This window comes from Aquarana catesbeiana, linkage group LG13, assembly GCF_042186555.1.
Source record: "Aquarana catesbeiana isolate 2022-GZ linkage group LG13, ASM4218655v1, whole genome shotgun sequence".
Classification (NCBI taxonomy): Eukaryota; Metazoa; Chordata; class Amphibia; order Anura; family Ranidae; genus Aquarana; species Aquarana catesbeiana.
In genome coordinates this window covers 60,473,089-60,486,451 of record NC_133336.1, presented here as the reverse complement: position 1 = coordinate 60,486,451, position 13,363 = coordinate 60,473,089, and the positions used below count along the sequence as shown (strand labels likewise).

Here is a 13,363-nt window from a genome sequence, read left to right as displayed (position 1 = left end):
CTATAAAAGTTTTCTTTTTGAAACAGAATTATGTCACCTGTTAACTGGAGCCTTGATTGTAGTAGATTTTTATTGCCCACAATCGGGTTTTTTTTTTTTTATTTGCCAACAGCTATTAAGTGCAAGGGCCAGCTTGATTAGATATAAACTGAATGTATCAAGGTCTCAATGCACACAGACGTTTATTACCTCCAAAGTCCTCGAGCGTAAAATACCCGGCATGTTCCCGCTCCTGGTTAGATGCACGTGCCTTGTACTGCTGCCAATACAAGTAAATGGGTGTACATGGCTGTTCTTTTATAAACCCCAATCACTTCTGCATCAGTGGTTGTAAACCTCAGACATGCAATATGAACAAATCATATCACCCTATATTGTATACTTCTCTCAATCCACAGCACTAAGTGTCATATCTATCTGCTGCTTCTTTCCTCTGAAATCAGTATGAGTCACTTCTGACAAGTTTTCCTGACACCAAGAGAAAAAAGGTGACGGGGGAGGGAGCTCCAGCAGATTAAGTCTCAGCTCTGTTCCTGTGTGCCTTGTAAAGGGGGGATTGTCCCTTCCCTCCAATCAGCTCTCGGAGCTCTCCTCACTGAGCTTTGCTGAGTGTTGTTCAGCTCCCCGCCCCCTTTTTTCTGACCGACAAGCGTTATACATTCCAGACTTTGATCAACTATAGAGAAGAGAAGATTGCAGATAGACCGGTACAACTTATATAGGAGGATTTGTTTCCTCTCTGTGTATCACCTGTTGCCCATCAATTCACTGGGTATGTAAAACATTTTACAACCACTGTAACCAACGCAGGCACATATGGCATACCCCACTTTTGTCGTACGAGGATTTTACGCTTCAGGATTTTGGAACTAATAAATGTTTGTATGCATCTTAACCCCTTAATTCCTGAAGGTACAATTAAATCTTAACACCTGAACCCAGTTTTGTGATTTTGGCATGTGTTAGGCTGAATTTACACATGCAGTTGGTGGGGGGTAAAAACAGGGAGCTGAGCCAAGTTTTCTACTGCCCATCAACTGCTCCCCCTTAAGCTGGAAAGGCAACTGGATGCAGTTTTGTACTTTCCACGGCATCGCCGCACAGCAAGAATTATACCCATAGGTGTGTACAGCCTACTGCATTAGGGTGTGCACCCTGAAGCTCAAACACACATGCATGTGTATGTATCTACATATATATGACTCCGGCACATTGATCTCCCTGCTGGCACGGTCAAAGAGAAAGGGATAAAACACTTCTCTTATGGCAGATCCGGTAAGAGAGAGATCTTTCCTATGTTCCTGTTGCTACACAGAACGATAACGCTAATGCGCATGGGGGGATTAGGGTGTGCCTGGGCACACCCGGCACACCCTGTGCACACGCCTATGCTTATACCCCCATCCTATTCGGTGAGCAGTACCATCCACAGAACACAACCCATTTAAATTACTGGTGGCCATGCTGCAACTGCGTGCAATGCACACGGTTGTCGCACAGTGATGTGGGCTTTTTGGGTCAAAAAACACTTTGAGGAGGCGGCATATCTTCTGCATATGACCTGTCAAACACCCTCTGAAAAGAGATCCATCACTAATCACTCTTTAGAGGGCGAACATTAGTAAAATTGTACATATTTTTGTATCTACTTAGTGTATCCAAGTAGATTATACACTATATTACCAAAAGTATTGGGACACCTGTCTTTACACACACATGAACTTTAATGGCATCCCAGTCTTAGTCCGTAGGGTTCAATATTGAGCTGGCCCATCTTTTGCAGCTATAACAGCTTCAACTCTTCTGGGAAGGCTGTCCACAAGATTTAGGAGTGTGTCTATGGGAATGTTTGACCATTCTTTCAGAGACGCATTTGTCAGGTCAGGCACTGATGTGGACGAGAAGGCCTGGCTCGCAGTCTCCGCTCTAATTCATCCCAAAGGTGTTTTATCGGGTTGAGGTCAGGACTCTGTGCAGGCCAGACCAGTCAAGTTCCTCCACCCCAAACTCGCTCATCCATGTCTTTTATGGACCTTGCTTTGTGCACTGGTCCAAATAATTTGGTGGAGGGGGGATTATGGTGTGGGGTTGTTTTTCAGGGGTTGGGCTTGGCCCCTTAGTTCCAGTAAAGGGAACTCTTAAGGTGTCAGCATACTAAGACATTTTGGACAATATCTTGATCCCAACTTTGTATTTGTATGAGTCAAGTATGATTTCTGCTGGGGTACCCTATTCTGGTTGCAGAGAGCAGTCTGGTTGGGGCTGATCCTGCTCTGAATCCATTGTGGAACATGAACACAATCCGATTTGAACTTTTTGGAAACTAATATAGAATATCTATATGAACATTAAAAATAGCTGCAGGGCAGACTGGGTTGAGATTCCTGTTGCTCAGAATGCTGATAATGTACATTTTTTATGTTACCTTCTGCATTCATTCTTAAGCTTAGCATTGCATTTCTTATTTCAGACCCAGGAAGCTTCATCACCTATGAGTTCTACAACATGTCCTCCGACAGTGGGTCCTCGATATCTGCTGGAGAGGATCAGCAACTCGCCATAGATCAGCTTCAACAAGTGCTACAAGGTTAGTCGCCTTTTTTGTTTCACTTTTGATATTTATTTTCAGAAAACAATCAATCAGAACATGGAAAGCACATAGACCTAAAGTAGATCACTAAAGTCTCATATAATATGTTAATGCAGTTTCACAAGTAATTTCAATATTTCTTTTAACCTAAACTAAAATAATATCTGGTGATCCTGCCAATTAAGGTCCTTCAGGCACCTCCTGTTATGGGGTGACAACACTTGTCTCTTTTGTCCTTCTGTGTTGTCACATGCAACATAGACTTTTACAGGGTTACAGGGAAACTGTAAGTGTCCTTGCCAACACACGTTCTGTCAGTGTCAGCATCAGGAGACCCACCCTCCGTAATGCCATGTAGCCACTGCTGGAGCAAGTGAAGGAAATTGGCAGCGCTAAGATACAAAAATAATTAAAAAAGATAAAAACAATTTTTGGGTGATTGCCTGATATATGGTGCTTTAGCAAAAACTAATCCTAGTAACTAATAGTCACACCCCATTTGTGGCAATGGACCCGTTCAAATTGCTGCGACTCAAAAAAGGTTCCTGGACTATTTCTGTGTGATTTCAGAGCAGCTTGCATTGATATCTGTTAAATGAAGTTGCACAGATATCAGCAAGCTGCACATGAATTAGCACTGCTTTGAAGTCGCGCTTAAATAGCGCAACTTTAAAACCGCGCTGGTATATGCCAGTGATAAATATCATTCAGCTGGGCCTCCTTCATATGATTATTGCTGATTTTTGTTTCGGGAATCCGGTGTATGCATGTAATCCCCTTTGTGAATGAGGCCTAAGGCTTTACATCTACTTCAAAGTAAGTTGAGTTTTTCAAGATCACGTATGGTAAACCTTTAGGAAGCATAGGCAATACCAACTGAAGATACACTGCTCAGCCATAACGTTATTGGTTATCCTGTTACAATGACATCTGAAAGTCTATAAGATATATTAGGGAGCTAGTAAACATGCTGTCCCTGAAGATGCTGTTTTTGAAAGCAGAAAAGATGGGCATCGCAGTTTGTTGTGTATGGGGCTGTGTAGCTGCAGACTGGTCAGGGTGCCCATGCTGACACATGTCCACAGCCAAAAGTGCCTACAGCAGGCATGTGTCATGTGAGCATCAGAACTGGACCACGGAGCATTGGAAGAAGGTGGCCTGGTCTGAATCATGTTTTCTTTTACATCATGTCAATGGCTAGGTGTGTGTGTATTCCCAGGGAAGATATGGCATCAGGGTGCAGTATGGGAAGAAGGCAAGCCGGCAGAGGCAGTGTGATGCTTCGGGCAATGTTATGCTGGGAAATTTTGGGTCCTGCCATTCATGTGGATGTTACTTGACATGTAGTTTAAGGAACACTACAATGAGTTTGAAGTGTTTAATTTGGCCTCCAAATTTTCCAGATTTCAATCCAATTGAGCTTTTGTGTGATGTGCTGGAAAAAATTAGGTCAATTCAAGGAGTTCTCACCTCGCAACTTACAGGACTTAAAGTGGTTGTAAACCCTCCATTACAACTTAATCTCTTTTTAAATCTATATAGCACAGCCTGTGAAAGTGCACTCACTTTCCATAGTAATCGTCCTGCAATGTTCAGTGACGTCAGCCGCAATTACGCACTGTTTAACGGCACACTATGTGTGCCGTTTCTGTCTGCTCTGCATGCTGGGTCATTAGCATTCACTATCTTCCTCTCAGAACGGCACAGAGGGAAGTCTCGCGATGCTTCTCCCCCTTTGATTTGCCTTCAGCTATGGGTTCGCTCTGTTGCAATCCAGATAGAGGCTTGGTTTCGACGCTACGGCGCATGTGCGAGATTTGTAAAGGCAATCCTAGTAAGGGCGGAAATTACGTCCTGAATTCAAGAAACAGCAGTAGAAATGGTGCGGCCAATACCCGGAGAAGATAATCTAAATAAGATAAAGAAGGTGTTTCCTAACCTCGTTTTTGGCCGATTTATAAGTGTTTTCATTTGTAATACTTAATAAATTGAAAAAAATTAAAAATTTATAAATTGAAAAAAAAAAGAAAAATCGTCCGGGGTTTACTTCCTCTTTAAAGGATCTGCTACTGATGGCTTGGTGCCAGATACCACAGCGTACCTTCAGAGGTCTAGTGGTGTCCATGCCTCGACAGGTCGGGGCTGTTTTGGCATGACTGCCAGGCAGCTATCATTTTCAGAAGGATAAATACGCAATGGCAGCCTACATATTCTTTTAGTATAGGTAAAGTTGATCAGTCTAGTTATAATTGGTAAGGCTCAGTATTAGGTGGGTGGGTATAAAGTTATGGCCGATGAGTGCATTATCGTCCAATTCAGTCAACAGCAGACAATCAACATCTCACGTCTGTTTTAACATTTTACACTTTTATTGTATTGTAGCTGTATGTACTTTTGAACTCGTACACTATAATCAGCTTGTAAGTAGTGTGGCGTTTTACAAGACCATTATCACTTTTGCATTGACAGATCAATAAATGGTAATAATGTTGAACTGCTGCCTTTTTATTTACACATACCAGAAATTACTTTAGGGGATCAGGCAATCCTACAATATTATTGCCCCTCCCTGTTTATTTAGGAAACACCTAGAGATAAAACAGGACCAGAGATAGGAACGTCGACTGCACTTTTCCTTTGACCCTGCCTGGTGTTGTGTGTGATTCACATCTCGCCACCCTGTGCTCTACCCTCAGCGAAAATATTGTCTTTGAGATATGGATACTGTATATACCAGATACAGCATATACTGTATGTGTGTGTGTATAGATATTATATATGTATATCTCTATGTATATGTACACACACTGTATGTTGGGTGATGAGTGTGAACAGAGGTATGTGCGTGTTTTCTAGCTCTAAACTGCTCCAGGAATCATTTGAGCATTAATATTGAGAAAAAAAACTGAAAGCCATGTTGACATTTTATTGAATTTTGCTCACAGGCTGCAGGACATAGAACCTGTTCTAACACATTATGTAAGAGCACTGCGAAGGAGCTATGTGCTTTCTGATTGCACCTTTGGCATGCTTTGGAATGAGGGATATTAATCTGGAAGTGTAAGTGAACTGGAACTCACTAACTAGTATGTAGCACCCTGGTATTTAGGCAGGGTTGCTATTAAATTTTTCTGCCAAGTGATAGTTGCCTTGGCTAATTGTAAGGGGGTCAATTGATTTCACCCTAACTCTGAAATTGCTGCACTTCTCTCTTCTGTCACTAGGTGGCCAGGTACCTGTTGACATTAGACAAGAAAAAGGCATTGCAAGGACAGACTAGGAATGAAAGGGGTGTCTCAGCCAAAGGGCAGGGATTTTCTTGGATCCCTTGGCCTGCTGGGAGAACCTATTTGGGTGGGGTCAGGTGATCGGGGTTCTGTGCCACCTGGATGGCTGTCTGGGTGGATGTGTTGTAGTGCCTCGGGTTGCTAGGCCATAAGCCTTGGGCCTATCCCGGGGACATCTGTCTGCTACGCTTTCTAAGGGCCTATCCAGAAGCAACGGTTCTGCCGGCCGGAGAACCAGCTGTGGTTCTAGGTAGAGTGGAAGGTCTCCACTAATGGACCATCCTATCCACCTTGCTACCAGAGACAACTGTGAGTAGCTGAAGCAAGTACCTGCGCAGTATTCTCACCAGCCGGGGACAGTGAAGAATTGGGAAAACTTCAGCAGGTGCCAAGCCAAGGACCCAGACAGTGGAGGTGACGCTTGCGGAGCATTTATTGTGTGCCAAGCCAGGGACCGAGCAGGTCAGCGAGTTGACGCTTGAGTGTCTGTGAATGCCAAGCAAGGGACCCACCAGAGACGTGGGGGTGACGCTTGAGGAAGATACTGAGAGAGAAGATTGGAGGAGCTCAGGAGATCCAGTGGCAAGTGGATCTGTTAGTCTAGTGAAAGACTGGGAGATCAGCTGAATGAAGTTCTACAATAGGAAATTGTAGAAGAAGTGGCGGAGTTCATTTCAATCATTGTTAGAAACTGTTACAAGATTGTTGCCATAGGAGACAGCGGTCATACTCATGCAGACATGGTGTCTAGCTGGATGCCTTTCCCTGCATGTCTGTCTGCTTGCCTATAGAAGTCTCGGAGTCTGACAATTAATACTGCATCTACTAAAGGATGCACCCAGCCTTAGTAAATCTCCCCCTGTATAGACAGGGTCAGGCCACTCTTTGCGGTGTGTTTTTGGTCTGTTGTGGTCTAGGTGCATTTTTCATTAGTTTTAGGCATGCTGCCATTAAACCCTATAAAATGCGTGTTTTGATGAAATTGTATCTAAGATGCAGCATACAGGACTTTTTTTTAACCGCACATAAAACACACATATGTGCACAGGTGTGAACAAGGCCTAAAAGCTGAACTCCGGGTAGTTATAAATGACACAAGTTAATGCATTTGTATTAAAGATATAATTTAATGTGTTGCAAGTGTAAGCACCTGATTGTGCCTTGCTGTCAGTCTCTTGCCGTCCCTGAACAGTAAAGCTCAGACTTGGGGAAGGAGTAGCAGTAGCCAGTCAGTTACATTCCAGTGCAAGGAGCATGCTGATAGAAGTATAAAGCAGAGAGATGTTCTCAACAGTCCACTGCTTTTTCTTTAACTTGTCCAGTTACATGGTGGGGGCACGGAGGAGACCTGTTAGTTTTACTGAGCTGCAGCAGAGGAAAATCTGGTCTCCTTCTCTTCCAGCACAATCTCATGGATGGACAGAAATACAAATACTTTGGCAGGTAAAACACTCCCTTATATGTTTTTAATCTGTGTAATTAAAGTGGTTGTAAAGGCTCAATGTTTTTTACCTTTATGCATGAAGGTAAAAAGTAAAAAACCACCTCTGTGCAGTAGCCCCCCTAATAATCTCCTGAGCCCCACCTTCCTCTAGCACTGTGCACAAGAGCCTTGGCTCTCCAAGGACTCTTCCTCCTTATTGGCTGAAACAGCAGTGGGAGCCATTGGCTCCCATTGCTGTCTATCAGAGTTAATGAAGAGAGAGAGGGGCAGGGCAAGCTGCTTACCCTGGGGGCACGCTGCTTACCCTGGGGGCACTAAGCAGGAGAGAAGGGCCAGGAGCACCAGCGGGGAACCTGAGAAGAGGAGAATTGGGACTGCTCTGTGCAAAACCATTACACAGAGCAGGTAAGTATGAAATTCTAACAAGGATTGGTCACTTTTTTTTTCTTTAAATAATGGAGAATACAGCAGCAGGGATGAGGGACCTATTGCAAATGCATAGCTGGCAACAGTTCCAATTTTCCCAGGACATTCACGTTTTTTAGGCCCTTGTCCTGGTCTATCTGTGTCCCGGAAAAAATCACGGGAATCCCGGCAACCCATTACCAGCAGCAGCTCCCGGCTGTGAAGACATGGTCGCAGGGGATCTCTATGTGGCTAGCAGGTCTCTTCCGTCTGTACAGTGCAGAGGGGAGGGGCCTCTCTTTAACCGGTTCAATACAGGACATTTTCACCCCCTTCCTTCCCAGACCAATTTTTAGTTTTCAGCGCTGTCGCACTTTAAACGACAATTGCGCAGTCGTGCGACATTGTACCCAAACAAAATTGACGTCCTTTTTTTCCCACAAATAGAGCTTTCTTTTGGTGGTATTTGATCACCTCTGCGGTTTTTATTTTTTGCGCTATAAACAAAAGAAGAGCGACAATTTAGAAAAAAACACAATATTTTTTACTTTTTGCTATAATAAATATCCCAATTTTTTTTTCAAAAAACAAATTTTTTTCCTCAATTTCGGCCGATACGTATTCTTCTACATATTTTTGGTAAAAAAAAATCGCAATAAGCGTATATTGATTGGTTTGCGCAAAAGTTATAGCATCTACAAAATACAGGATAGATTTATGGCATTTTTAAAAAAAAAAATTTATTTATTTTTTTTACTAGTAATAGCGGCGATCGCGATTTTTTTTTTCGTGACTGCGACATTACGGCGGACACATCGGACACTTTTGACACATTTTTGGGACCATTCACATTTATACAGCGATCAATGCTATAAAATTGCTTTGATTACTGTGTAAATGTGACAGGCAGTGAAGGGGTTAACCACTAGGGGGACACAAGGGGTTAAATGTGTTTCCTAGGGAATGATTCTAACTGTAGGGGGCGGGGACGTACAAGGGGAGGAGACCGATCGGTGTTCCGCTGTACTGGGAACACAGATCGCTCTCCTCTCACCTGACAGGACGTGGATCTGTGTGTTTACACACAACAGATCCATGGTCCGGCCCGGTTAACGGGCAATCGTGGGTGCCCGGCGGACATCGCGGCCGCCGGGCACACGCACCGGGTCCCAAGCAACGCGGCGGCGCGTGCGCGCCCCCTAGACGGCCGGGAACCCGAGGCCGTCATATGACGTCTACCCAGGATGGGAGATCCCATCTGTGGACGTCATATGTCTATACGCAGGTAGGGAAGTGGTTAATGTACACACAGACAGGGGCGGACTGACAACTCATGGGGCCCCTGGGCAATAGGAGATTATGGGGCCCCCAGGCAATAGGTTGTGGGGCCACACAGTATACACACACATACAGACACACAATATACACACACAGTATACACACACACAGAATACACATACACACACTGAAAAGGTACTGGAGAGGCGGGGCAGCTATAATCTTGGGATTTTTCAAAAAACACATAATTTTACATACTGTCCCTGGTTTTATTGAGGCTGGCAACCCTGATGCGGCCCCTTAGTGGCATGGGGCCCCTCGGGCAGTGCCCGTATGGTCAGTCCGCCCCTGCACACAGAGCAATCTACTTGTACACTGATATCGGTTAGCTTTCCGGGTCGGAGGCCCCTCCTCTCTGCACTGTACACACGGAAGAGACCTGCTAGCCGGTGGGAGATCCCGCGGGAACCACAGAGCTGCCGTCCGCACCCTCTATTTAGTGAGCTGACAGCCAGCAGAGGTGCAGGGGGAGATGCTGCAGGCACCAGGATGGCCAAGTGGCCATCATGGGGTGATCTGCCGGACGGGCTGTGTGTTGGGGGGGTACAGAGTGCTGTGTTGGAGGTGCACATAAAGTGAAGTCCTGTACCATGTCTGCACCCTCTCACCCTCTCCTGTACCATGTCCCCACCCTCTCCTGTATCATGTCTGCAATCTCTGATTATCTCATGTATTATGTCTGCAATCTGACCATCTTTCTCTCTCTCTCCCTCTCCCTCTTTCATCTCACTTGAACCACTCCCTAATTAAGCCACACCCAAAATTTTGTTTAAGCTGCACCCATTTTTGCAACTGCACGATCCAAATTTTTATGCTCTACTAAGCCACACCTACAAATGAATGCCCTGCCCCTAATTAAAATAAGACTCCGCCTACCTACAAAGGTGTATGTGTGTATATATATATATATATATATATATATATATATATATATATATATATATATATATATATATATATATATGTATGTGTGTGTGTGTGTGTGTGTGTGTGTGTGTGTGTGTGTATGTATATGTGTGTGTATATATATATATATATATATATATATATATATATATATATATATATATATACATACATACATACATACATACATACATACATACATACATACATACATACACATACTTAACTTTTTTTTTTTTTTTTTTTTGCTTGTTCTAATCAGACTCCAGTGATAGATTATACCCTTTATTACCCAGTATATGTGTTGCTAGGCAGCTAGCACATACTACCTTGTCATTTACAATAGTCTAAAATTTTTTTTTTGTTTGGTTGTCTTCTCAACTCCAGTCCTCAAGGCGCCCCAACGGGTCATGTTTTTGGGATTTCCCTCAGATAAAAGGGCTGTGGTAATTACTAAGGCAGTGAAACTAATCAAATCACCAGTGCAAAATAATGGAAAGCCTGAAAACATGACCTGTTGGGGCGCCTTGAGGACTGGAGTTGAGAAACACTGGTCTAAACAGCCAATGAAAATGGTATAATAAGGAACCAGGCAGTAATTAGTCTATCTCCAAAGTAAATTTAAAAAATTTTCTCTTAAGGTCTTTACCTGCTCATCTAGCTTTGCCTGTTTTTGCAACCAGCAGTGAAAACCCATTAACATTGGCACATGGAATGTGCGTTGACTGTATTTATACCAAGCTGGACACAGCTAAGGCGTGGTTCTTACTCTTGTTCACACATGTATCTACTGTACTAGAACCGTTGAAGAGAATAATATTTCATTGAAAGCAACACTTGCCAGTTTTGTATTTGCACAGTGGGCTAATAATTTAACGTACTGCTTTAGGATACTTGCCAGTTTTGTATTTAAATAGAAGTGTCAATTTTTTTAACTGCTCCTAGGATGTTTTTTTTTTGTGTGTGTGTGCATTAAGCAGTGATATTTTTTTTTTCTTTGTTTAACTTTTGTGACCAGAGGTCATTGATGCCCAGGCCAAATTTAATAGCATCAAGATGCACCATGACAAGGATTCTGGTTAATTTTGTATGCCTACATATTTTTATGTTTTCCTTTAAAGATATATAAGGTTAATATTTGGTACTACTTTAGGTAAAAAACCCTGCTAGGTTTGTTTTTTTTTTAATTATTAAAGCCCAACAAATGTTCAAAAACGTAAAAATTCTATATATTATTTTATTTTTTTAATACTGTAATTCTATCTAAAAGTGTCAGGATTAAAAAGATGCATGAAATTCTGCTCCCCTGCTTGCTTATGAGGTTGTTCAGTCCCTGGCACTTTTATACACATTTGGTGGCAGTGTCCAGTGGCCCATGTTCTCTGGGCTAAGGTTTAGCCAGCATCCTAGGGTACCTGCTTAACCCAGACCCATGAGGAACGCTATCCTAGATTGTAAGCTCTAACGAGCAGGGTCCTCTGATTCTTCCTGTATTGAAATGTATTGTAATTGTACTGTATGCCCTAATGTTGTAAAGTGCTGCGCAAACTGTCGGCGCTATATAAATCCTGTATAATAATAATATAATTTATTCAAAAACCAAATGAAATTTCTTTCCATCAGTTTCAGTTATTGGTATTCACCTTTATGGCTGCTAAACAGACTATTGCCAAGGCATAGAGTTCTCCAGTCTTGAATTTCTGTGAAGTGAAGAATAGTATTAAAGGGACCATGATGTATGGAAAAAAAAAAGGCAAAACTGTTGGACTGAATGGTCACCTCACAAAAACTAGGCCCCGTGTACCAAACCTTTGACAAACGTCTCCTACAAATATAATTTGAGATGGGTTTATATATGGCTTTGGCCACCCCAAGCAGGTAAATGAGTTCCTCTCCTTCCTGCCTTCCCTAACCCTGTGTGCTTTGTGACCCCCTACCCCTTCCCTATCCCATTTTTATTTTATTTCTCTAGGCCTTCTTTTTTCTGCTGCTTCTTAAGCCGGCCATACATAGATTGAACTTTGTCCGGTTCAGGAGGGACCGGACAAAATCAGAATCCAGGAAAGGAAAGGATACACGAAAGGATCGCCGCTACTCCCAACCAGCCCAGATGAACAAATTAGAAAGGCGCAGCCTCAACCTACAGTACATGTCTCCACCACACCGCCTGGGAGGCTGCTCCTTACCATTTGCTCACCTGGGCTGATCGAGAGTAGTGGCGATCCTTTCCTCTTTACATTTAGCAGCCCTCTGGATTGGTATTGGGATAAATCCGCACCCCATGTTCTGGGATACAGGGATATACTTTCACCTCTACTTTGAGCAGCGCCAAAAGCAATATAACCGGTCACAATGGGGAAATCAAGTCCAGTTTTATTTATTCAAATTGACTCCCCTATGCGTTGCCTTGGTCTTTTCAATTACCAAATAAACTTGACATGCATTTACTTCAGTCTTCTCATAGTTTGCATGGCTTTTTCTGGGGATGCAGTAAGTGCTCACTAATTTCTGTGTTTTACAGCCTTGTACCATGTTCTATATGTGTTGAGAATCCCATACAGCTTTAAAGTGGTCCAGCTTGGATCAATGTAACTATGTATATACCAAATCTCTGGTATCTCTTTAGAAAAGGGATAGGCAACCTTTGAGAGATGGAGATCTACCTGAACAACATAGGAGATCAAAGATCACTGGGGTTTGGCACTCCTTTTTTGTTTTTTTTGTGTAGAAGGGCTTTACTAATGAGTAAGGATGACATGAGGAAAACTTTGAAATATATAATAAAACAAATGTCACTGTAAAAATGTAAATGTACAGTAGCTTACCTTTAAAATTTTAGCTTCAATGAGCAACACATCCATGCACACTTTTTTCATATTTGGAGAGTAATTATTCACTCCCAAAAGTCTGATACATGAGTCCATCATAAAGGCAGAACAACAACTGGTACTGCAGGCTGTCTTGCTTGACTAGTTTCAGGCCCGAATGCAGGGCAGTGTACAGAGGTCAGGAATGGGTAGGGTGCCTACAGAGGTCTGTAGGATGTACTGCAGTGTACAGGGATCCGTAGTAGGTAGGGCAGTGTACAGAGGTCAGCAGTTTGTAAGGAGAGAATATAGGGGTCATTATGGCAGAGGATAGTGGCAGTCAGTAGGGCAAACAAGACCTGGGAGGTCTTGGAGATCACAGGAGTAGCCATGTCTACTGCAGTGATTTCAAACTTCTATAGGGATCCCACAGGTACAGTGTATGCATAATTATATTTGTCTAAGCAAAATAATACCATACTTGAAATTATTTTTTTTTTAAAGAGAACCTGTTGCTAGACCTTTTATCCTAACCAAAATATTCCCATAAGATTGTAAAAGGGTGTACTTACAGGCCTAAAAATAC

The 13,363-nt window shown here is 42.8% G+C and overlaps 1 protein-coding gene across 6 annotated transcripts in view; it reads left to right on the top strand.

Annotated features, from left to right (window-relative positions):
- The window catches only part of SYNE2 (spectrin repeat containing nuclear envelope protein 2), a 582,128-nt gene that overhangs the window by 52,627 nt on the left and 516,138 nt on the right, over positions 1–13,363 (top strand). For all 6 annotated transcript variants that reach the window (XM_073609718.1, XM_073609721.1, XM_073609720.1 and 3 more), the window contains exon 2: positions 2,471–2,587. In XM_073609718.1, the coding sequence (XP_073465819.1) occupies positions 2,506–2,587 (82 nt within the window). In that variant the 5' untranslated portion in view covers positions 2,471–2,505. The remainder of the gene's footprint in view (positions 1–2,470; positions 2,588–13,363) is intronic.